At 43.7% G+C, this 25,574-nt stretch overlaps 1 protein-coding gene across 1 annotated transcript in view; it reads left to right on the plus strand.

Moving 5' to 3' along the window:
- Positions 1 to 24,823, plus strand: part of LOC308053212 (potassium voltage-gated channel subfamily KQT member 1-like) — a gene marked incomplete at its 5' end in the record, with an annotated part of 492,142 nt that extends 467,319 nt beyond the window's left edge. Inside the window, one exon of the mRNA XM_080364037.1 lies at positions 24,378 to 24,823. Within this exon, the coding sequence (XP_080220163.1) occupies positions 24,378 to 24,518 (141 nt within the window). The 3' untranslated portion in view covers positions 24,519 to 24,823. The remainder of the gene's footprint in view (positions 1 to 24,377) is intronic.
- Positions 24,824 to 25,574: the final 751 nt, after the last annotated feature.

Here is a 25,574-nt window from a genome sequence, read left to right on the forward strand (position 1 = left end):
CCTGCTGGCTGACTAGGGAGCCTGGGCCCCTTTATTTGTACTAAAATGGCAGAGTTGGGGGGAAGGGAGGTGAAGGAATTTGCATCAATGACAAATCACGATAAATCCTCCCTGATACTGCTTGCTATTCTTGCCTTATGCACATTGTCCTGCAAAATCTCTATAAGAGGAGGGAAAGGCACTGAACCCCAGGACGCCACCGGGCTCTAGAAGCCCCTGAGCAGACCAGGCTTTGCAAAGCCACCACCGCCATCCCTGAGCCCTCCCTGATCCTGTGGGGGGCTGCAGGGGGTTTGAGCTGAAGCGAGGAGATGGCCAGGCAGCTCAGAGGAGCTGGCAGAGCTGCAAGCTTCAAACACCCCACCCCCAACAGCTTTGTTGAAGGACTCGGGTCCTTTCAGTCTTAACTCTGAACCCATTCACCAGAGCTCAGTGCCCAACAGAATCAAACCTATCATCTGTCTCTAAAAAAGCAATGTGTTTTGCCAGTGTTTCATGGTCAGAATATACAGAGGAGAGAAAAAGAAAAAAAAAAAAAGGAAATCCTGCAGTGAGATGAAATGCAAAGAGAGGCTATTACCATAACATGTAGTAACGGGTTTTTTTGATTTTTGTTTTGAACGTTGAAGAAAGAGACTGAACAAGCTGTTTACCACATGAAACAAAGCCGGACCAGGATATTTTCAGGCCACTAAACTTGGATTTCAGACAGCCAGCTTGGATTGACATACTGGATGAGCTACAGCCGATTGGCATGGAGAAGGGAGCAAAATATGCATCTGTCCTGGTGCCAACTTAGGCTAGGCTGCCGTTTTGTTTGGTGTCTAGAGAGCTGGTTTTCGTAATTAAACCAGCCTTCAAACCCTTTTTAAATAAAGCTGAAGAAAAGAGGAACTGAAAGGGATTCCTCTCAAGCGTATGCACACTGCTCTAGCAACTCTTGCGCCGTTTTCTGTGCAGTCCCTGAAAATGTTTCTTTTTTTTTCTTTTTTTAATACTTCCCTAGTAATGCACACATATACACTGGCATGCACCGATGTGCAACGCCATGGCAGGTGGGGGGCAAAGAGGAGCCATCCTGCTGGGCTGAGCCGGGGAGACGCATCCATCCACTGTTCCCAGGGGACTGTCATCCCCAAAATCACAGGGGCTCCCCGAATTGTTTAGCAGCAGCAGCAGAAGCAGCAGGTCACTGTACCTGCACACAAATCCACCACCAACACTGCAGCCAAAACAGCTGAGTGGAGTACAAAACACTCTGTTCTGTCCCAGGAATGGGCTGGCGGGCAGGGGGGTGGCTTGTTTGGGGTTTTTTCCCTTTGTTTTGGTGGTTTTCTTCCCCCTTTGGCATCAGAGCCTGCAGTGACTTTGATTATATTTGCCTGGTGGAGTATGAATTGACTCCTAAATATTATTTGTTTTATGGAGGATGCAGATTGGTGGCAGAGGGGATGCTTAAGCCACATTCAAAATTCTGTTGGACAAATAAAAATGTCATTTTAAATCATGAAGGAAACTGTGAAAACTGTAGCCAGTTGCTTTGTTAAACCCGGCAAATGGGAAAATGATATATATATATAGGTGCTGTAAGTGTTAAAGGCACGAGCGGAAAGGCAGGGTGAGTAACTTGAGCCTACGCCCATTGAGGTGGGTGGGAGGTTGAGCAGTCCCCCCAGCAGTCACCCCGAGGTGTCCCCAGACCCTTCTCCCACCTTGTAAGACATGGCACATGGCCAAGAGTTTTTGCCTCTTTGAAAAGTGTGTAAATCTAGTGTAATTGCACACTTTGTCATGCCGTGTTGCTGGTTTAAGTCACGGATGCTTGGGATTCAGGCCTTTATTTGCCATTGTTGATGAGCTGATTAAAAAATTGCAATTATGAATGGGACAGCAGAGCAGGGAGGGATCTCTTTCATTGATTTTCTATTACTTTTCTTGCTTTTAATAGAAACTTGAAACTGACATTTTATTTCCTCAGAAAATATTTTGGTTTAAATAAACACACTTTTAGTAAAAGGCTTTAAAAAAATCAAAGTCTGGAAATTAAGGGCGTTAACTGCACTTTGTTTTTAGAAGGAAAGTAGAAAATTCTGAGTGCCTTTTACATCACTAAAAGCAAATCAGTAAGCAGTATGATTCAGTCAAAACCATTTACAGAAAAAAAAAAATTTACCCCTTCTATTATTTTAGTATTGTATATCCAGAGCTGGGTAATTTACCATTTAAAATGGCTAGCATATGTGAAGAAATAGGCGTGCAGAAAAATAAAATTTCGTCTAGTCCCTTGCAAAGTCACTATTTGCCAGTGTCTTGTGAAAATCACTGGCTGAATTTCTCCAGGGTGTTGATTTCCCAGGAATTCAGTCGTGAGGAATGCAGGTTGACTCACTGAGGATGAAATACAGTTAAAATCAGTTTTGAGGGTCAGCATTCACAGTAATCTGCAAAACTGCATGCTCTGCTCTGGAAGCTGGGACTCGCTTCGTGCCATTAACAAAACCGTCTGCTACACTTAACAGCAGTGACCGTCGTGAAGTGGCTTTCACACCAAACAAGCTAAATTCCCAGCAAATCATCCGCCTTTACCTTACTCTTGTAAGGGCGGACATTTGAAAAGGGCTTTGCCCCCTTGCTTTCATAAATTTTGCACCGTCACTTTCTCAGTACACTGTAATTTTCCTGCTGGCACGTTTCCACCTTGGGGTTTTTTTTTCACTCCCTGCTCACACAGATCTCCTGCCAAACTCCGACTCCTATCTCAACAGCCTGGGCTTCCTACCACTGCAGCAAAATGGCAGCACTCTTTGTGACAGAGAACAGAAGCATTTGCATTTAAGAGGGCAACAGGGAAGCTACGACATAGGAGCTTTGCAAATGTAATAACTCATCACGTTTTTGGCAATGCTTCAAGTAAGTGTAGCCCACTGTCAGAGATGAGCTTTCCTGAAATCTCCTGTCTTCTGAAGTGAGATATGCTCCAGCCTCGCTAAGGACATCTTTTCTGTAGGAGCATGACCTTTAAGTGACAGGTTTTGAATATTGGGACCAGCAGTATTTTGTCTGGGATGTATTTAGGGTGGGTTGTGCTGGGTGGTGGCTCAGAAGCTCTTAATGCACAAAGCAGTTGTGGGGACAGATCCTTCTGGGTGGCCAGGCCAGCTGTGCTGGGATCAGCCTTCCTGTGGGCTTGCCCCATGCAGCTGTGCTGGGGCTTGCTCATGCCCAGCTACAGCAGTGCTCGAGTCCAAACAGCCATCTAGCTTAGTGCTTCCAGCTCAGGAGGGACCAGGACCAGGACTAAGGGCTGTGGAGAAAAGACAGGAGGGCAATAGGCACCCCACGGTTGCTGCAGAGTTATCCCAGGTACTATGGTTAGTCCAGCAACTCTGCAAAGTCATGTGCAAGCATCGACCTCTGCATGGTGTTTTATGAACAGCTGTGCATTGCCAAAACATCATCTGTTTTGTGCTGCTGAGAACTGAGGTGCTCCCCTGATGACTTCTGCAATGGTCAGAGGGAAGTTGTGGGGGAAGAGGGAGAGGTAGTGGGAAGAAACTACAGCTTTTTTGTCTGGGGGATTATCAGCATTCAGGTGACCACTTTGGTCATCTCAGGGAAGTAGACACACTACTAGCCTGTGTGAAGGGCAAATATGGACCACAAATCACCTCAGCTTGGATGGCAAGGCTGTGCATGAAGAGGGAAGAGGCTTTACAGCATCATCTGAGTTAAAGCTTAAGCTGACATCAAGGAAGATTTGTCAAAATATCTGCACTTGTCCTTCCAGAGACACTGTGTTTCTCACAGGCAGGAGCACTCTTCAGCAGAAATCCCTCCCCAGCCCTCCTGCACAGCCCTGGCCATGCTGATGGTTTCTCAGCCACAGCTTGACCTCATGACTGTCTAGGAGATCTGAAGCATTCGCAGCTGACCTTCCAAATGAAGGTTTAATTTAGAGCCACAAGACTCCTTCCTGCTTTTGGCTCATTTTCTTTGAATCCCCACTCAGTTTGAAACCCCAGCTCCCAGCCCAGCACACACAATGGCTACGAGCAAACCCGTGAGGTGTTTGCATTTGTCCCTGGCTGCTGGGTGACCCAGCATGGGAAGAAGAGCTGCTCCCCTGCAGTTGTCCCTGTGTCACTTTGTCATTGGCCTGGAGACAGCAGAGCAAGCGGGACAGGAGATGAGAACAGAGGGAAGAAAAGAGAGAGAGGGGAGACCCATGTACCCAGCCATGAGACACAGTGCCACAGAACCTGGCACTTCGCAGAGCTGCTGCTGCCATAAGTTTGGGTTAACTTCACTGACATGGGCATAAACAAACATGGTTTTGCCATTATTTTCCTCATAACTTGCCAAAAGCTGAATCAGTGAAAGCGCTGCATTTTTGGTAAATCATGCATTTCTACTCTGTGTGTGTTTACTAGGATAGGTAGAAATTTAGATTCATCCAGTGACATAGTTAACATTGTAGATGCTTCAGTCATACAGATATATAAAGCAGGGTTGGTATTTTTTCTGCATTTGCTTATGTCACAAGAAGACCTTGTTCTGTGACTTCAGCTTCTCTACTTTACATTATTACAAATGAGGGATTATAAGACTGGCTTCTGGATACCTTCACAGCTAAACCACGAATTATCTCAGCCACTAAATCTTTCATTGCTTCAGAGCAAGATATTTCGCTACCTAAAAAAGAGTGAAAATAAACTATTCTGATGTGCTCATGGTGAGCACAGTAGAAATTAATGGACTCATACTTTTAAGAATTAGACGTTAGTTTTTTTCACAGGAAATATATTTATGCTCATTTTGTGTGCGCATGCTGGGATTTACAAATAGAAGCTTCTGTGTGCATAATGGTTGCCTGCATTGGGCATACCACTAATCATTTTGCTCACAGAAAGACCAGTTTACACATAAAATAGCCCAGAGATAACACATTTCACATAGTGAGGACCATTTATGTTCCCTCAGCAGTCCTCTGGTGGGCATACTTGAAAATACTAGGCGTCCCAGAATCAATAGCACCTCTTGACACTAAAAAGTCCCAAACTCAACCAAAACTTTTTTCTTTGATAATCAGTTGGACAACTATAAACTTGTGGGAAACGTTTTGATGTGTTGCCAGGAACAGATAGTTTTTCTTTACTGGCTGATCTCTTTGATATTGTATTGGGATCTCAAGACCTTTATTCTCTGGAAGATTTTGAGAAAAACAGGTCTTGCTCTTGGACTCTCACATATGTCCTGCAGGGATTAAAATAAAACTTGTTTATAATCTATTGCTTCCTGCATTGAAGGGGTTTGCAAAGCCTGCCAGCAAACACTGTACTTTGTTGCTATTGCCACTGGTTTGGGGGTTTTTTTTATGTAACAATTTCACCTAAAGCCAGGCAGCAGAATCAGCAGCCATGGTTAAAGTCAAACTATTGAGTTATCTCAGGATTAACTCGTTCCTGCATACAGGACTAGTTTTCATTAGCAACATTGAAGGTGTGTTGGTTGTTGACCAAAAGAGTATTTTGCTGCTTTCATTTTCATGAAGTTCTCACTTTTGCTATACACACAAACCCCAAAAACTAGAACTACTTAATTTTAGAAATCTGAAGTAAATCAGCTGATGGCAGCAAACTTGTTTGCAGGCTCAATGGCCCGTTATCTGAAAGGATAACAAGAGTAATCCAAACCCATTAGATGAATCAGCAATCTGAAATCAACTTTGCTAGAACTAGCAACAAAGAAGCAATTCACAGCAGATCAGTCTGGATGTGTCCAGGGGCTTTGAATTTAAATAAATAACAGCAGCTGTTTTGTTTTTGGGGTTTTGGTTGGTTGGTTGGTTGGCTGGTTTTTTTTAATCAAAAATCACCCATTTTTCCCAACACACCAGGATGACCACCTTCATTTTTCCCTTTTCTGTAAACCAGTAGTCCTGGAGTCGATTTTCGATGATGTGAACCATAACCCTTAAAATCCTTAAATGACTGCTCACATCTGTATGACTTCACTTGAAAGGACTAGAAATGCAAATGAATTAATTTGCAGGATGAGCTTGATGCAGAAAAATGTTGTTTACTTCGTTATGTTTTGAAAAGTCCATGGTTACCCCCTGCTTTGAAAAAAAAAGGCAAAAGCCATATGACACCAGAAAAAATTTCGAGACCTTTTAAGCAACTAGTGAAAATTAACCTGATGAACCCAACTCTTGCCACAGGCAAAGTAAACAAACTGACCCTATGACTTACACATAGCTTTGTTTTGCATGTAAGTGGCAGACCACTGGCGTCAGGAGTTTGGACAAGAAAACTGAAGCTCTGTTTGCTCACACAACAGTTCTCATAAAAAGTGAAGGACCAAATAAAATGGTGCAAGTCATCAGTACAGTGAGGGCCTTTCCATTTTGATCTACAAGTCTGCCTAAGTCACTTTGTCTTTATGGCAGAGTTTGTCTGGACATGGCATTCTTCATTTAAGCCTCCAAAGTCTTAAGTAGTGCTTAAGTTTAATTGCACACTGTGCCAGCAACAAAGCTGCATTAGGCGATGGGCTTTTCTGTGAGGGCACATCCCACAGCCTTAAGCATTGTACTGAGGTATTTTCTAAGTTATTGTGGGATACTTGGCTTTTTCCCTGGATCTGTCTGCAAAAGAGTAATAAACCAGAAACCTCTGGTTTGATGTGTCCTTCCTTCCAGTGAGCACCCAGTTGTTCAAGCTGTTTACCTTCACACATCTCTCTCGACATGAACACTGGGTATGCGACGATTTGACTGAATGCTGCTTCGGCCCTGTCTTTTAACCTTGAGAAGACAACAGTGGACCTTGCATCACAGATCACACAGGCTGAAACATTGTAAAGCGAAGACACTTGGCATAGGCTTTACCAGCTGTGGACTACCCAGTGCTGTCTCTTTCTGGACCAGAACAGCATGCACAAAACAGTAGAACTGGATCAGCCTGCACTCTTGGGTTGATCAGCTGTGGCTCCAGAAGTCTGAAAAGCATGCCTTAACCCTTCAGCTCCAGGACACCCCAGTGGCACAAGACATCAGTTCAGGAGGGGCTGCCATTGCCCATGAGGATTTGGCTGTCTCAGAGTGTCCGTGGTTGGTGGCTAAGTTGTCTGGTGCTGGCAAACTGCCTCCTCTTGTGCAGTCATGATGATCTGTGAGGCAGCTATTGCTATGGTTTATTGGCAGGGCATGTTGCTGAATTAACAGCAGGAATAGAAAGAAGGACATTTCTGAAGGGTACTGGAGCAGCTGACGGCTTCAGTGTGTCCAACATTTGTCTTCCATCAGCTCACAAAGTATGTATGAAACAGAAAGGACAATACCAGTTCATTATTGCATGCCTAACCCTAGCCCCAGCAGAGATCCACAAACATTCATCATGCAAGGGTCACTGGTACATAGTGGAATTTCAGGGTATTCCAACATTTATTCACTCCTGCAAGAGATGGTTTATCTCTCCTACAAGCTGTAACTGTCTGTATCTGTTGCGGGTCTCTAACTCTTCTGATTCCTGAAGCCACACCTTGACCTAGAAATCAGGTTTAACTGCACCCTAAAGAGAAGTATGAATTGTACCCATGTAAATGAGTACATGTAAACTATGTGAAGTGCAAGATGGATGCAGACTGTACATTCAGCCAGCTGAAACGACCATGCTCCTCCCCATTGCCTCTTCTGGGATCCACCCAGCCTTTTGTGTATGGAGGTTATTGCCACATACTACAGGTAGCATCCACAGTGGCAAGAAAGAAACAACTGCCAGCAGCAACAAGCTGAATATTATGCTAGCTTGCAGGCCTATTGTAGGCATCTGACACATGCACTTTTTGCAGCAGGGACCCATTCAAAGGGAGCAGGAAAGTCAAGAGTGAGATGTTCTTTCCTCTGCTTTCTTTGTGGAGAAAAATGTGCGCAGTGCAATTCCCCTGTGACTACTGTCATGAGGTTTTGTGTAAAGCTTTGGTGTCATCTTTCCATCCTTCCAAGCACCCAACCCTCTGTAGCAGGCGCTTCATTCAAAACTAATACCAGTATGCCCAGCCCAGACCCAACCACGTGGAGAAGAAACTGGGTGGAAAACACCACAGCATTACCCTGAGTGCCAACAAGACCTTTCCTCTGGGCTGTAGCAGTGAGAAAGCAGAGAGGGCGGCTCTCCGTGCTCACTCCCATGCCTACGGGCAAGGGTGGGCACAGGGTCTGGCCAGAGCTGGCTACAGACCCCTGTTTGTGTCCCCAGCTCCCATCCATAGCTTGGTGAACAATACACGCCAGACCTTCGCATGTCTTAAACCACAATCTCGTATAGCTATTTTTCCACACAGAAACATTCTCATTTTTCTCCTGCTTGTGTTCCGGTTGTGCTCTTCACACTGGTTTTCCATTATTAATGTCCTTTAGTTACACTGGTAATAGACAGGTTCCTTCACTGCAGACATATTTTTCTCCTCTCCCCAGAGGATTTGTGGGCAGAGCAAGGCAGAGAGCGGAGCAATGAGAAGTACAGCCTTCATAAATTAGGAGGCTGAATGAGCTTCTCCCAAGGTAAAGGTGATGCCTCAGTTGCTGGTTCATGTAAAATGGGTATTTTAGACTGTGATACACAGGGAGTTGTTTCATACGCTGGAGTTCCCTTCAGAAATGAATCTTCCCATTGTATATAAAGCCCATCTAACTGCTGAGAAAAGAGGGCTTTTAAAAAAATGCATTTCATCATATGAAGTTTACATTTGCTTTACGTTGTTATAGACTTACTGACTATTTGGCAGCAGAGACTTTTTAATAGTTCTGTTTTTCTTCTTTTGTTGAAAGCTAAAGGGATCCTGTCAGATTCGGAAGGGCCAGGAACTGACCTATTGTCTCTATTTGCCAGCTCCGTGTAATTCCTTGCACAGGATATTTTCATAAACGAATGCCTCAGTAAAGTTGTTTTAAAAGGAAAAAGAAAAAAATAAAAGTGGCAGAGGCCCAAGAGCCGGCAATAACAAACACGTGCAGCTCAGCAGAGGGGTGAGCAGCCCCTCGGTGAGAAACCTCTGGGCAGCTCCAAGGCGATGAGTAACCCCTACCATGGCCATGTCTTGGCAGTCAGAAGTCATGACTCAGCCCATCCCCCCCCGCTTCTAAATTATAAGGGGGAGGTTGGCTTAAGAGTCTTTAGGCTTTAAAAATAATAATACATGTGAGGTTTTATTTTTTGCTCGCCTTTCTGATGTTTGGACCCTTGTCTACATATATTCCACTCATGTTTTCCTGTTTCTTTCACCAGCCCTGTCGTCCAGTGCAAAGTTATTTCTTTTTTTTAACTGCGAGCTGAGGTTCTCATCTAATCACTTCACTGCAGGAGCTGGGGCTTTAACAAACAATAAATATCACAAGCCTGGCAATAAGCTCTGAGAGCTCGCGCTGGTGATTGCTGCAATAACAAACTTGGATGTTTATGCAGTGTAGAAAATAGATGCAGTGAGAAAACGGGCTTCAGTTTCAAGATATAAATCTTCCCCATTGTGAGAAATAGCTTCAGAGAGCTGTTTGTTTTAAATAATAGTTGCAGAATGGTGAATAATTGGGATAATATAACTGACCCAAACCTTCACCTAAATCCTAGAAGAAGAAAAAACCAAACCAAAACAAAACAAACAAAAAAAACATGCCACCACACAGCCAGTACTAACTTATTTTAAGATATGAAATTTCCAGCTAGCTTGTGGCTAAACATTTTTAAGTAAGAACTTAAAGCTAGACTCCTGAATCCAGTTTTAAAGATGTGTCTTGATCTTAAATCTGACCATTCATTTAAGTTCCTATATATAGATTTAGGAAATCTAACGTAAGGCTTTGTTTCTAAAAAATAAACCTTGGTCTCTTTCATAAATATATTTTTATATTCGTGTGTGTATAGTGAGAGAGATATAGGCATCTCTAAAATTCTTGGCTTCAGACCTTGACTTGGCAGTGAAAAGAACATGTGAGGAGGTTTATGAAAAATAAATCTTTGCATTCCTCTAGCACCTTTCACCTGAGCATCTCAAAGCAGTTTACATCAAGGAAGAATTATGCCATATAGGGAAATATTTCTAGCTCTGCTCAACCCTATAGGAAACTACAACACAGAGCAGTCCAGCGACTTGTCCCAGGTCATCGTGGTGCATGTGATGAGTTTTCTGACCTGACTCACGCTGGGAAGTGCCATTTGTTTCCTTCGTCCCCCTGCCACTCTCCCCCATTGCCTGCCTCCTGCTCCCACCCTCGCTGCCGAAATCCAGCAGAACCATCCTCAGGGCTCCTGATCCTGCTGCTGCTCTCCAGCACCTCTGTTTCTCTACCCATTTCTTGCATCCCATCTCCCTCTGCATTTTGGAAAACACAGCCCTGACCCCAAAGAGTTTACGGTGTAAATAGACATGATTTTACATGTGGGTGAGAGAGACGCTAAGAAAAGTGGGTTTTTTTGCCAACACCCCCTAATCACATTGCTTACATGTTTCATGTCTTTCCCTCATTCTTTATCTTTTTTGTTTATTTAGATTAAAAACTCTTCAGACTGGGGATCCTGCCTCCTTCTTCTGCCTTTGCAACACCCACCACAGCGCAGCCCCGAAGCCGGTTGGAGCCCCGCGCTGCTACCACAGTACAAACAATAATAAATAAAACCAGGACTGTGAGGAGATTATAATTAGAGCTGTGCAAAACTCAGCAGTTTTGGTTTGCATCGGTTCCTCCCTGCTGAGTCTACATTGTGTTTTGGATTTGTATGCAAAAAACCTAAAGGAAAACTCCCAAAGTGCCAAGTGTGGCCGGGTCTGGGCTCAAAATCGTGCACAGACCAGGGTGTTTTTAACAGTTCCTCCTTGAAATTATTAATCTGCCAAGGCTCAGTCCAGGTTTACTGAAAGGTTCTTGAACCTTTGCAGATTTTGGGGGCCAGCCAAGTTTTTGGTTTCATTACAAAAGTCTCTCTCAGCTCTGCTTAACATACTAATTGCCACACCACGCTGCTCTGTGGCTAACAGGAGGATTTAATCTTCCCCGGCTGCCCATGCAGATACACTTATGAGTGCCAGGGTGGCTCTAAAATAATTTCTCAGGTTGCTGCATTCGCCGTAGGTGCCTGACTGCTGCAAGTGAACAGAACCATGTCTGAAATCCTGTACCAAGGCGTTTGCTTTGCCCCAGGCCTAGCACTGTGGCCATCTTCAGCTGAGTAATCGTTCAGCGTGCTCACCCGAGTCCCGGAGGGGAGGCCACTGAGATGGAAACTATGAGCAGGGGGTTGGGGGGAGGCACAGCATTTTGGCTGGTGGCACAGATGTGCAGGCCTTCACTGCTACCCCCTTGCACGTGTGGCTCCTGCTCCCCTTCCACCTCTCTTGTAAGGGCTGTGGGTAGAGGTGAAGGGTACCAGCCCCAAAAATAGTGATGATGCTTAAGCAGCCAAACACCCTGCGTGTGTGAGGTGTTGGCCACATGGAAGTTAGGCAACATAGTGGCACAGAGGTGCCCAGCCTAGAGCTGAAATCAGAGAGGCAGGGAAGAGTTAAGATCCTCCCAGACAGGGGGAAGCCCGCACCCAAGGGATGTACACAGGGCTCCACTTGGGGCAAGCAGCGTACAGGAGAGCTTTTTAAATAGCTGGCTGCCAATAAATGCATTGTATAATACAAAAGTATTTTGAATCAAGCTACTTTTACTCCCTGCCTGTGACAAAGGGAGCAGCAGGCAGCTAGCACGTCGGCTGCCCTGGCCGGGAGAGAGGAGGTGCAGACATCTCCCACCATCGCCAGGAAAGGAGGGGAGTACCAAAAAGAACCTGCACATTATAGGGCTCGGCACCATGCCAGCTATGGCCTGGTGACCCTGCCATAGCATCCAGCATCTCAGGGGAGTTGAGACCTCCTGGCTTGCAGGTCACCCTGACTCCTCCACAGGCTGCAAAGGGAGGTTGGATCCTGGGACTCCCACACTGTCCGGCTGTGCAAGACAACATGCGCTTGTGGCATAGGCTAAGACACAAGGGTTTAAAATAGAGCTGGCAGGGGCTTTTACATCAAAATGCATCTTCCTTGGCAAAATTTGCAGGATCTGCTGTGCTACAGAAAATCATATTGGTTTTGATGAAGTTTCTAGAAACAACAAGCAAAAACAAGTGAAGATTTGAATGGAGGTATTTCAGTGTTTTTAAAATGAAAACTTGTGGGGGCATGTATTTCACAGTGATCTTGTCTTCTGAAAATTATTTGCAAATAATAAAGAGAAAAGTTTAGATTTCATGGGAAAGAAATTATGTGCTTTTAGCCAGGTTTTGCATGGTCTGGGGGTCTGGACAATTTATTTATTTTTTTAATATATTTTTTGCAGGATAGAAAATTCACTTCCTTGTTAACAGTAATTAAAAACTTAGCTCAAATTCCTAGATAAAAGTAGTCATGTGTCTTACTAAGGATATTTCAGCTGACTGTGCCAGAGGTAAGAGAAAGAAGGTCAAAGAACCCCAGCTTTTTTTGATGGAGTGCACAGTGCCTCAGCTGGAGCACAGCATATGACCTTGGTTCACTTAGAGGTTTTGCTTTTTACCACTGCTCCTGTGTAACCTGCAGGCAGTAAAAGAGTCATTTAAGCATGGAGGAGGAAGCATCCCCAGCCCTGGGATTCAGGCTGGGGGCAGCTCTCCTACATAGATAGTCTCTGCTGTGCTGCACAGCTCTCCTGGGCTTGCTCCTGAGTCCAGCCAAGGTTGGACTGTGGACTCGTATAGCACAAGGAGGTCAGGAGGCTGCAGCTGGGGTGGGCAGGGCCGTGCCTTCAGCAGCAGCAGTGGGTCTTAAGCATGCTCCTTCATCTTGGTTTCAGAGCTGGGCATGCAGTGAAGGAAGCCAAGCACGGTGGTCAGGCAGCCAAAACCAGAGCTTCAATGTCATGGATTTATGGTGGTGGCTATTTTTGGTTTACAGTATACTGGTGCAGAAAGACAAGCAACCAGTCACAGCTGGGATTTTTCATATGCATTAAAACATGAAAGTGAAAGCTTTCTATAGTATTAACTAACAAAAAGATAGATATCTTATTTTCCTTCTCACTGATAACTAACTAGTTCAATATGGAGTTAAACAAGCTTGCTCTGAAAGGACAAGAAACACTACAGAACAAAAAATAACCCAGGCATTTTTAAATACAATATAGATATATATAGATATATTGAGTTAGTAGTTTAGCGACATAGTTCATAATGACTAACAGTAATAAAAGAACAAGTAGATGTGAAGCCAGGAAATTATGTCTGTGAGGTTCTCAGTAGTCTCAACAAGTACCTATTTTATTAATGAATTTTAGCTTATTGACCTGAAAAAGATTTGTTTCCCCCCACGGCAGAAAGTTGCATAAAAACCTCCATGCCTTCCTAGTTCTACCTTTAGAATGTCAAAAAAAAGCTGGTAACCCAAAATCTTAATTACACTGTAGCACCCATTTAAATTATTTTACTAAATGCTGGGACAGTGAAATCTCACCAGGCCATTCTCACATACTTACACCTCAATGTTCATGTTAATACATGTCCCTTTTTATTACTGTGCTTTTTCTCTCCAATGATATATGAAAAACAAGAGACACGCAAAAGAAAAATGATTGTTTCTCTGAGCAATATCTATAATATTCCTCTCCCCAGCAGTACTCCCTGCAGCATAAGGCCGAAGAGCTGTAAGAGCAATAGTGGGTATAACCGATTTTTTTTTCCTTAACTAACCGTACTGTGCCTTGCAATAGAAAACTGAAGCAGGTTTCTGCTGACTTAGCATATGCCTCATGAGGAAGAAATCTATCTGGCAATTATGGCTTTGCATCTCCTGCCCTGTCTCCTATTGTTTGTATAAGACACCGGTACTTCTGCCACAGGCTTCATCATAGAGCTGTCCTGTCAATGCCAGCTTTCATGGGTAATCCATCTAACTCAGCAGAGTTCAAATAAGACACCTCCCTTTCTTTAATTAATTCTTTGAGTCTCCCCTGGGGATGTAGCCATGCTGATTTTTCAAAATTCTCTGCTATTTTTCAAGCACCAAAGTAATGGAAAATGTCCCCTATTGAGATTCTAGATTTGGAAAATCCGCTTTACTCAGCCTCTTATTCTCAGTCAGTGTTTTAAATGCCCATGGACATCTCTTTAGCTACAGAACCTATTATGCAAATAATTTTCTAGCTTGGGAAGGAGAAAAAAGACAAATCAAGTGAAATTCATTCTCCCTGCAATCTCTTCTGATGTTCTGCATCCACAGTTACCATAGCTATAGCCAGTTTAGGCACTGATTTATGCTGTTACACTCCATGCATTGCTCATACTCTTCCAGGTGCTGAGCAATCTCAGCTCAAGTCACGAACCGTTTCTTGCTGTGTAGTTGTTTTTCCTCCATAGTTTATGCCTCTGGCTTTTGCTGATCTGGGAGCAAAGGCTGCCTGTCAGTATGACAGGACAGACAGACACCCTCAACATCAGGTCACTGCGGCTGCAAAACTGGACCAGGCAGTCCAGAGTCCACCCATTCATTGTGACTTTTCAAGAGCTCATTAAAAATACGTGTGAGGCAGTGCTGTTAATCAGGTCCAGTATACACAAGCAAGCTAGTAAAATCCATCGAATGACAGATAAGCCAGACAGGCTAAAACCAAAGGGTTCAGCAAAGTATGTTTGAATCAGTAAGAATCAAGAACTGCTACACCCTCAATCAGCACTCTCTGATAACATTTTACTTGCTTTGGGTTTCTGTGTTTTAATGAGCAAACAATAGTGTTTTGTAATCCTCATTATTTAAATACATAACACCACTTTATGCCATTGTATCTTCTTCCTCAGACTGTGTTGCATGAGTTGAGCCAGGCTTGCAGCACCCTTCAAAGGGTGTGAGAGTTTCAGTGAACTCGTTATGTAAAGGTGACCAGAGAAACTTGTCCTGTGCAGACTAGAGAAGAAATGAGGGCAGAAGTTTTCGTTCACCCTTTTCAACATTGCATAGGACAAAGGTACAGCTGTCATTTTCCAAGGCTCTCATGAGTTAGCTCCTATCAAGCTTATTTCATTGCTTCCACTGACATAGGGCACATCAAAATGAGCGCCCAGGCACACGTTGCCCTGAAACAATGAAAGGTGTGTTGTAGGCTTGATTTCCTGACATCAGCACAAATCTTTGCACAGACCAGCCCTTAATTTTGCTACAGGGTTTGGCTAAAATGGTATGTTGATTCTTTTACAGAGCTGAAAACAGAAACCCAGATGGTGGCCTCCCAGTGACACCCTCTTATGCCTAGGCAATCATCCTTTTGCTTCCCAATTAATGCTTTTTCCTGGTATGACCACCATGCCACACTTCCAGCCTTGCTCTGTTATGTCCATTTCAATCTGCAAAGAGCCATCCGTAGGCAAGACAAAGGAGCACCATAATCTTCTCTCCTCCTGCCCTATTCCAACTGATCATTTTTTTCTTTAGAACTTTGTTCCTTTCTACAGTCAGCATTTCAGTCCACATTTCAGATTACTCTTCTAATTTCTAATTTCTAATGTCTTCGGGTTTGTACCAAGACTCAAACCTACCCGATTTCCTGTGCTTTCGTGTCTGAAAGATAAGAAATGGCAGATTATTTGATCCATGTGGTTAACAAATATTGATAAGGCTTATTCAGAAAGTGACTTGCCCTCAATGCAGGAAGGCTGCACTGAGTAGTAGGCTGGAGCTTGGTTTTATGAAGTCCTGGTCTAGTCCTACAAGAACTGTCTGGAACTTTTCTAGTACCTACATGTCTCGCTATCTAGAACGCCATCACCATAATGCCTGTGCTTGTCTCAATAATAACACTCCCTCTCTCTTTGCCTTTCTTGCCAATCTATAAGAAAAGATGAACTGATAATTTGAAGTAAAGCTTTGTGTGTGTGAGTGTCAATGGAGGGCAGTTGTGTATAAATACTTGTGATAAGACATATAAATGTTACCTTGTCATACACAGTCCATTACCTATGCTAACTAGAGGTTAGCTTAACCAGATGTCATCTGAACTATATGTCAGGTCAGTAGACCTGGATTAAGGGAATTCACTCACTGTTTTCAGTATCAGTAAGTAACCATTGCAAATAAGCTGAGAAAAAATAAGGCATCTGCAGCATAGCCCAAAGTGTCCTCATTACAGGAACTGGTCAAACCTGGTGAGGTTAGATTTTGTTCTCATGAAGGAGATTTAATAGAACTCAAAAAAGGAAAAGTAAAGTCAAAACTATCAGAGAGTGGAAGACTTGATACCATTTCTTCAAAGGTCTAGGTTCATCACACCCATCTAAAATACTGAGCTTATCACATCGATCTAGTGAAGGGCTAAGGTCACTTCTTTCTCTGTACTCCTTTGGCACCCTTTAAATACTCAGAGGTGCATTTTCTTTTTCTTGTTTGTCTCTGTTCGGTATTGTTTAGAGATTTAAAAATTAAATTAATCAGCATCTTGGAGCATAAGTTCCAAAGCTGCTTTATTGTGAAATTAAGGTGTGACTCACAGTAGCTGCATATCCACCTTTGAGGCTGGACTAGCTTTGTTATTTTTGTGTGTTGTTTCTTTCCACGCTGGTTTTGCAGCAGGACTTGTAGCCACACAATGTAATGAGCTGAGAAATGGCAGTGCGTCATCCAGGGTGTGGCTGGAGAGCGATGTCGCAAAGAGAGATGGCAAGATTACAGGCAGGATCTGAGCAGGATCTGGAGGAGGGTGAAGAATGAAACGTCCTGCAACAACAACAATAACCATTTATGCATGTAAATCAGGAGAAAGAGAGTTCTGCAAGGTCTGTTTTACCTACTAGAGGAAAATCAGGGGGGTTGGAAAAAAGAAGCTTCAAAGCACAGGCTGCAAACAGCCAGACAGGTGCGTGTACATAGAGCTGAAATGAGAGAAACTCCTGCAGAAGTTACAGCCCACACAGCAGCCAAGTGCTGCTGCGTAACAGCGGTGGTGGGAAGTTACCCTTGTGTCCAGTACAAGTGGCACCACTTGGATTTCTTCAGCTAGAAACGAGCCCTGTTGGGAGCAGTAGAAATTATGCAGCCTGGTTTCCTGTGGCTCTGTATTTTGTGGCTGATTATCCAAAGCTAATAAGGGGCAAGAGCTGAATAAAGCTTTTCCTGTGGTCAGGGCATCCTGTGTGGATTCTCCAGGGTCTAATAATACAGTTCACCTTCCTCTTCTGCCCTTCCTTCAATGAAACGTTAATTTGGACGTCTGTCTTCTGCTCAAGGGCTGGACTTTCAGGAAAGTGTCCAAACTTTTTATCTGTAAGGACTCTGTCTCTCTGGCAAATATGTCTGAAGCTGGCCAGCTTACTTCAAAGCTGCTGTGGCAACATATACACAGATACATCATCAGCTAAACCTCATTTGCTTAGTAAGCCAGGATTCATTAAAAAAAAATCACACCTTCACTGAAGCAGTAACACTGCTAACATAATCTATGTGCTGACCAGGCCTCCTTTAGAAACACAGGGCTGAACTCTTAAGAGTTGCTTAGCAGTCGAGCAAATGGCATCTGACACCAGAAGCAGCAGCCACAGATACAGGTCTTACTGAAGAGGTTCATCAGTGCAACTGTGGCATAGGAAATGTAAAAATATAATGCTCACCAAAAGGGTACCGACAGGAAATACCCCTGGAATAAAATGCAGAGGGATAGACCTTTGTGTTTCCATTTAAACAGGAAAGGTAGATGGAAACCAAAACAAATGAAGCTACACTTAAAATAAAGATTACTGTATTCTAGGCCATCAAAGGTTATAACACCTGACCTAAGAGTGGGTGGGGATGTTTAGGATAAAGGAAGGGAGGCCTGGAAAATTGTGGACTTATCTAGATAAGTTTCATGGAATGAAAATAAACAACTGATATCTGCTAAGGGGTACACAGAATAAGTCAAACAAGACAGTCTGCTGGTTTATATATTTTTTGGTGTTCATGGAGAGTTGGGTCTGCCGGAACAACATGCTGTCATGGGAGCGTGCTTTGTGTAGCTTCTACTTATGCACCTGTTTACCTGATCTCTGAGGTCAGTGGCAAAAGCTTCTACTGACTGAAGCTGGTCTTTTTGTGCTATCTGCACCCTTAGCGCAACAAAGTTAGGAGCTCCATGGCTCAGTGTTAGGGCAGCACTCACCAATTGGCTACAAGACATTGACATACCAGAGTGAGACGTTTCCTTACGTATGTGCCACCTGGCAACCTTGCTTTGGGATACAGCATCATTTGAGGACTGAGGCCAAACCCCAACCTATTACAGCTAATTCCAAAAACAGTCAGTTGAGGGAAACCCATTCATCAAAACCCTCTTGTTGTTGTTTTTGGTGTTGTTGTTTTAAGAGGGGAGACGAGCTGCCTGTTCTCCGCTAATACTAATGCCAAAGTCATTTTATGAAGGATGCCACAGTAGATGTCAATTAACATTCCTCAGAGACTTAAAAAATGGTGGTGTAGATATATTTCTGTGCATATGTGTGTATGACTACTTTAGGAGACTCTGAAAGTTTATCCTAAAGGTATAGTCTTGCAAACCGTTAACCTTTCTGGCTCCAGTCCAGCAAAGCACTTAAATATTTAGTGAACTCAGCAAGACTCTTCACATGCTTCAAGCTAACACATTCATAAGCCCTTTGTTGAACCAGACCCACAGAGGCTGCCCTACAGCCGCATCTTTCACAAGAGAAATCTCCTCAAGCTAGTCATGGTCCCTATGGCTGGCATGACCATTTGAATCCACACAGACAGATCCCAACAGACTACATCATCATCCACATTGTCTGGCCATGATTTAAAAAAAAAAAGAGTGCTTCAGCAGTTTCAGCATTTCACCTCAGTGAAATTTCTCCAACAGGGGACAAGCAAGGTGAGAGGGAGGCAGTTTCATATGCAGTGCTGTAAAGAAAAGATTTCCCTCCCTCAAATCAGCAGTTGCTGGACAGCAATAAATCCACTGAGGGACATGCTAAAAATAAAGTGATTCCTAAAATAAACAACTCAGACTTCAAACTGTACGATAGGCAATTAGTATGTTTGAATAATTGGGTGTAACTGTATGCAGAGAGAAGCTACAAGACCAGATGTGCTTATAAAGCTAAACATAGACTTTACAGGATCTAATCAAATCAGTCCACCATCTGGTGTGAGAAGAAAAATCTTGTGACAGACTTGGTCAACATGAGAAAATGGCATGAATTTCTGAATAATGGGCTTAAGCTAAATCAATACATTGCACAAGTCAGAAATTGGATCATCCATAAAATGGATTGCACTAGTTCAACTAAATAATATCTGATTTTACTAAATTAATACTATTTTCTCCTATGAACTAGACTTTAGGTGACCTACCACAGCTAACAAGCTGGGAATATTCAGGAATAAATACCTGCAGACAGTAGTTCATGGCAAAGCTTCTTATACAGTGTTCTCTCCACACAAAATAAACGTGACCCATTGGACAACTCTTTCCTAAGCAGTTGGTGTCAGAGCCCTCAAATCAAGTGTTTCCCACTGTGGCCCCCAGCTCAGTCCACTAGCAGTGACCCACCTCTGGGCTCACAGGCTTACTACCACCTAGACATGTCCTTCTAAGACCTCACAATTTCCTCTACTTCCAGCCTTTGCTACAGCTCCTGTGTCCCAAGAATGGGAATGCCTTTGCTTGCCCTTGTCCTGTGGCCCACTGTGCTTTGGTGGCTCTTGGTTGTCCACGCTTAGGTTTGTAGTTTGTTGTAGGCTGAGGGCTGCGTGTTGGGGATAGGAAACCTGGATATCTCATGGGGTTGCCAGAACCAAAGTATCCATTGTACAGTGGCTGCTATAGCAGGGGATGGGGCTCAACAATGCAGAGGCTCTTCCAGTCCTCCACCCTTGCCACGATACCTTGGGCTGTCCTGTGGACACAGCTTCACAGTTTTCCCCACCTGAGTGAGGCAAACGGGAAGCCAAAGTCCATCCAGCTTAACCAAAAGCAGAACTTGCTGTTCCTCCATGACCTTTTGATTGGTAGCACAAACTGGGCTGGCTTCTCTCCCTCCTCCATTTCATGCTGCATTCCCAGTACCAGCAGCCCAGAGATGTTGCAGACATGCAACATGCATACAGCTCTGCTATTTTGATCACTTTGTGTAGGACTGCTACAGGCAGGGGGAGAGCTGAGGCAACAGCAACTTTAATTGATTTATGAGTTTAGCTTTTGATATAAAGCTCCATCTACTTAGCAACATATGAGCATGTTTGTGGGTTTATGAATTTACTTCAGTCCTACAGCAGGCCATCTTCCCCTTCTGCTACTCCTCTGGAAACAGTTCAAGTCAGTGTATTGAACTGTTCAAGAAATCATATTAAAAAGATAGGCACAACTTGGGGGAAGTGATTTTTTCTGGCTTAAAGTGAGAGGATCTGGGGGTGACCACGTGGCTACTCCGAGTCTTCCACACATGCCTTTTGTTTATGGTGTGCATGTGCAAAACATGTCAGAAAAAAAGCTCTCAAGGGAGTTAGGAATCTGTCCAGAGTCTGGTAAATCCACAGCAAGATGCAGGCCCCCTTCTCCATGCTGCTGCCATTCCTAGGGTCCCCTTCTCCACAAGGCATATCTGCAGAAATGGGGTATTTAGATAAAGGGTTGAGACACCAGCTTTCACAAACAGGGGCTCAAAAGGAACCACAAATAGCACATAGGTATTGAAAGCCAACCTGGTGCTCCAGGTGAATGGTAGGGACACCTTGGATCCCACAGGTTGACTGACCCAATTCCCCTTCAGGGCTTGCTGTGACTCACTGGAGCTGGTTGGAAGACATTTTCATTGTCTACCAGTCCTGCATGTCACCAAGGAGTCCAGCCCCTTTTCACAGGGGAATGTTAAAATGAATACACATTTCAACACTCCTTCAGTTCACCTCACAGCCCCAATAACAACAGTGTAATATTTTAAACTGCTTTTGCAAGTCTCCTTTCTACAGGGCAGTTGAAAGAATATAAAAGCATTTTAACAATTTTATAGATCATCTCCGGAGCGCTTTTGTGATGTGGGAGAACAGAAGTTTTGTTGCCATTTGCCCGTGGACAGCTGCCAAACTCACCTGTCTCCACCAAGCCTGCGAGGGGCATATCACATCTCTCTGGAAACTCTGAGGCCAGCCCCGGATGGCTTCTCACTTTACTCAGCCAAAAAACATGTTGCACAACTTAACTCTTTGCCTCCACGATTGCCTGGGTGTGTTACTCAAAACCAGCAACTCATTCCATTTGAGCTTAAAGAAAGTGGTTTTGGAGAAACCTAAAGTGCTAGATTGTTTTGGAGAAATCTAAAACTAGGACTTTCTTGTGAAAAAACCTCCATCTGTGTGAAAAGTCTTCTTGCCCTGCAAGTTATCCTACTGACTTCAGTCAAGCCTTGAAGTGTCCACAGCTCTCCTTTTGTCACTCTTTCATCACAGTCAACCACCCTCCGAATGTGATCCCTTTTCAACAAGGTACTTAAGAATTTGGCTTTCTGACTAAAGCTTTACCAGACTAGCTGCATATTCAAAGTAAGGTGTATTCTAGAACACCAGAAGCCATAAAGTGGTGGCTTCATCCTGTGTATAAAATACAAAGCTAAGGGTTAGAAGAGATCTGCAACTGACCACATCTTCTTAACAGCTCCCTTAATTTTGCAGGGTCCTGTTTCTCGTCTCAAAAATTACTACTAAAGCCCTCCCGTGTATACAGTTGACATGAGAGAACTGAGTAGCTTCATTTGTTAATGTTCAGGAAATATTTGCAGATCCTTGTGTGGAAGACGTGACAGCAGTGTAGTACAATCTACTCCCTTATGTATGAACTTCTCTTTTTTCCTGCCTACAAATGAATATTTACATTCTCCACCCTCCTCCTCTCCTGGAAAGAAAAGTGCATAAAATTATTCCACATCACATTCTTTCCTTAATTTGGCAAAATACAGAGAAATACAAAAAGTTTAAATGATATGGAATATGCAGGCATAGCTTATCTAAGATCAAGTGTGCAGATCAAAATCAACAAAGCCTCACAAAAGAAAGCCCCAAAAGATCTTTCATCTGCCTGATCTCATTTCCCTGCCTACACCTCTTTTTACTCTACTGTAATGTATTAGTTCTGCTTTAGTTTCTGCTCTGCACAACATTTCTGCTTAAGAAAGATTCTGTTGAGTCATTACCAGCATCAGCCAAACAGGCTTTTCAAGAATGGAGGAAAAAATAAAGGCTGTGGTTTTTAAATTAATTCCATGCTGCTTAACCCTTAAACCACTAGTGACTTCCAGACTTCTAACCAATTTAATGCTGAGCAAAACATGTAGCTGTTGTGCCCAAGATGAGTGCACTGTCAATGCTTCTGTTGGTGACCACACCAGAGAGCTGCTGTGGCAGTATGGACCAGTCCCTCCTAGAAGATCACTAAATACAGGACAAAGCAGAGATGCTACTGACAGCGTGGGGTCAGGCTGACCGGGAGGCGGCTGCACCTCTGCCAGACACAACCTCTGCTGGGGTCCCTTCCCCTCAAACAAAGAGCATCAATATATACTTGAGCTGCTGTTTGACTGTGAATCTTCCCAAGTTGGGCTTAGCACCAGCCACCCTGCACCCAGGGGTACCGCAGTGAGCAGCCCCATCCTCCCGTGTCCGCACACCTTGCCCTGCCGAAATAATTGTGAAGGGCTATGCTGTCCAATCCATGCCCTAAATACTCTGTCCTTGCTGCTTGAAAATACAGCCCCAGGTAACCCACACCAAAGCAGAGGCAGGGAGAGGGCCTTTTCTACTAGAAGATAGTAGTCATGACAGTAGAAATGAAAGAGAGATAAGCACATCTCTTCCTCCATGAGATAGGAGAGATACTCCACTCCTCCTTCCCCCAGCAGGTTGTATATAGGAGAGAATAGCGGTTGCCAAAATGATATAACTTGAATAAGCTCCTGGTACCTTGAGGTTTGAGGGGCCCTGCAGGGAGACGACACTTGGATTGAGAAAAGGCAGAGGAGGGGAAGGCAGATAAGGTGATTTTCTTTGCCTTGGCTTTTAAAGCAATCTCAGACTGCAAAACTTTCAGTTTGTGCTGCCAATTACTATTTCCAAAGTTATCTTTGCACAGAAAAAGGTTGGAATCCTTCCCTCTCTCCTTCTCTCTGTCTCCCTTTTTAATGAAAGCTCAGTTTAGATCTGATATCGCTTTAAAAGGTTTGCTATCAAAGTTTATTAGACCCACTGGGACAGATCACAGTTTTCAGAAAGCTCAGAGTTTCACAGCAGATAACTGTAAAGTGAACCATCCAATGCTCTTCAAAATGCTCATTTGTCTTGGGCTCATCTATTACACAAAGCTGCACTGTATTCAAGCATCATCAGAAGTGATCCCAGTTGCTTACACGATGCTGGCCACAGTTTTGCTTTTAGAGCAGACAAGAGCAGCCAACAGTCCCCAGCCTGTCCCACTGGCTGATGCTAAGCTAAGCAGAATGCCATTTACAGTGAAGGCAAGCCCTACCACTGCAATGGGTTAATGCCTGCTTGGTGCTCCTAGAAAAGACCAGAATTTCCAAAAAGAAGCAGAACATACAAAAGCAGCATCCCTTTAAAAATCCTGATTTGCCTTTCCCTGCTTAAAAGTAATATTAATAATAACTAGAAAAGACTCCTTTGCCTTGAGACTATGCCTGAGAAATTTCAGCTGGAAAACAAATAAATGAGAGGAGGGATTAGCATGTCGAGCTTCCTATGGAACGCTTGTTGTTTTTTTTAATGAACTCATTGGTATTATTATGTGGTTTTTAGTAGGCTATCCTCCTAACAATGCATGGGAATAAACACCCTATCTGGTAGGATCTCTGACTGTAACATGTATCACAGAGGCATCTATTTACAGTCTGAAGGGAGGGGAGCTGTTTCGTTTCTCAAGACAGTAATGGAAAGCATGATGTCCTACAACTAAGGGTGGTGAAGCATTGGGAGAGGTAGTGGGAAAAAACATTCACGATAAACCAAAGAGCAAAAGAGAGTTTCAGGGCAGATATTTGCAGGATGTATCATCACCAAGAGAAGCTAGCAACCCTGGGAAAAGGCTGAGAGACAAAATATCTGACTCAAGCAGTCAGGTTCTCGGACCACCAATGTCCTGTCCTGCTACTGCCGCTTCACATGGCTTTACACCCCTCCCTGTACTTCATAGTGTCATTCGGTCTTTCTAGAGGCTAGACAAAACTCAGAGGAGTTGATGGTTCTGAAATGCCCATGCTCCCTAATGCCTCCCACTAGAAGCATGTGCAACCACTTGACAGCTTGTCTGCTTTCTGATTCCTTAACAGGTGATGCAGATGGACCAGAAGCTAGATGACATCCTGAACATGCTCCAGGCTCAGTTTGGGGATCAGCCACAGGCACAGGTGTCAGAGCCAGCCACCCCACCTGTCACGCAGCTACAAACAACCTCGGATCCCCCTCAGTAAACTGGAAAACTTGAAAGCCAGAGGACAGACACGTGTCACCCTCTCATTCTTTTATGTCCGGTTATTTTTAAGTCTTGGTGTCTCAGGATTTGGCTGCATTGTGAGTGAAATGAAATATTCTGCTGTAGTAGATTAAATTTAAAAAAAAAAAAAGAGAGAGAGAGAAAAAGCAGCAAGAAGCCAGTCACGACCCTAGGAGAGCACATAAGTTTTGCACCTGTTTTATTAGTCATCATTAGCTAACCTCTGTCAGCCTGCGCTGGTCCCACGCAGCGAGCCCCATTTAGGCTGACTGCACACACATAGGGCACGCTGTTGCAGCAAGCATCCCAGCAAGGGTTAGGATGACCCGTTCGTGGGCACAGAAGGGGAAAAGGACTAGTTTTTTGGCATCTAATCACTAAGCTTAATGCTCACAGCATGCCCAAAAGGGGGAAAAGAGCCAGCATTTGAACATGAAACAAATGGAAATCAGTGAACAGGAAAATTGAACAGCATGTTTTGACTTCTACCAAGCAGTGAGGATCATAAGAAGGGCAGATTTATATGCTAGTGCGAATGACAAAGTAAAGAAAACAGGCTACTGATTAAAAATATGGAAGTGTACACAGGCTGGTTGACATATGAAAGACTGAAGCAAAGACTTCAGCTAATTAAAGCAAAGGGTTGCAAATGAGATGAGATGCATGTTGGAACAGACAGGCAGGAGAGATAGGATCTGCGTAGGCTTACTGCACAAGAACACTGTAATAGCTATCAGCTACGCTGATGACTGTTATGCAAAATGTTCTCAAGCTTTTACCTTCATTCAGCAGTGGTTGTTGACACCAGTTGCCTTAATTTTAACATAAGAAACCTGTATGGTAGTTGACTGTGAAATATCTGTGAAGCTTGGTTCAAGTCACTGAGTAACAGGATGCTGCAGGAGGGCTGCAGCTGTGATTAAGAACGGCAGCGTTTCTTAAAGAAAACAGAAATGCACATACTGTTGATGAAAGTTAATTGCTGTTTAAATAAACTGCTGTATATAATTTTAAATGCTAGATTTTCTTTTTT

Source organism: Nesoenas mayeri (assembly GCF_963082525.1).
Source record: "Nesoenas mayeri genome assembly, chromosome: 1".
Taxonomy (NCBI): Eukaryota; Metazoa; Chordata; class Aves; order Columbiformes; family Columbidae; genus Nesoenas; species Nesoenas mayeri.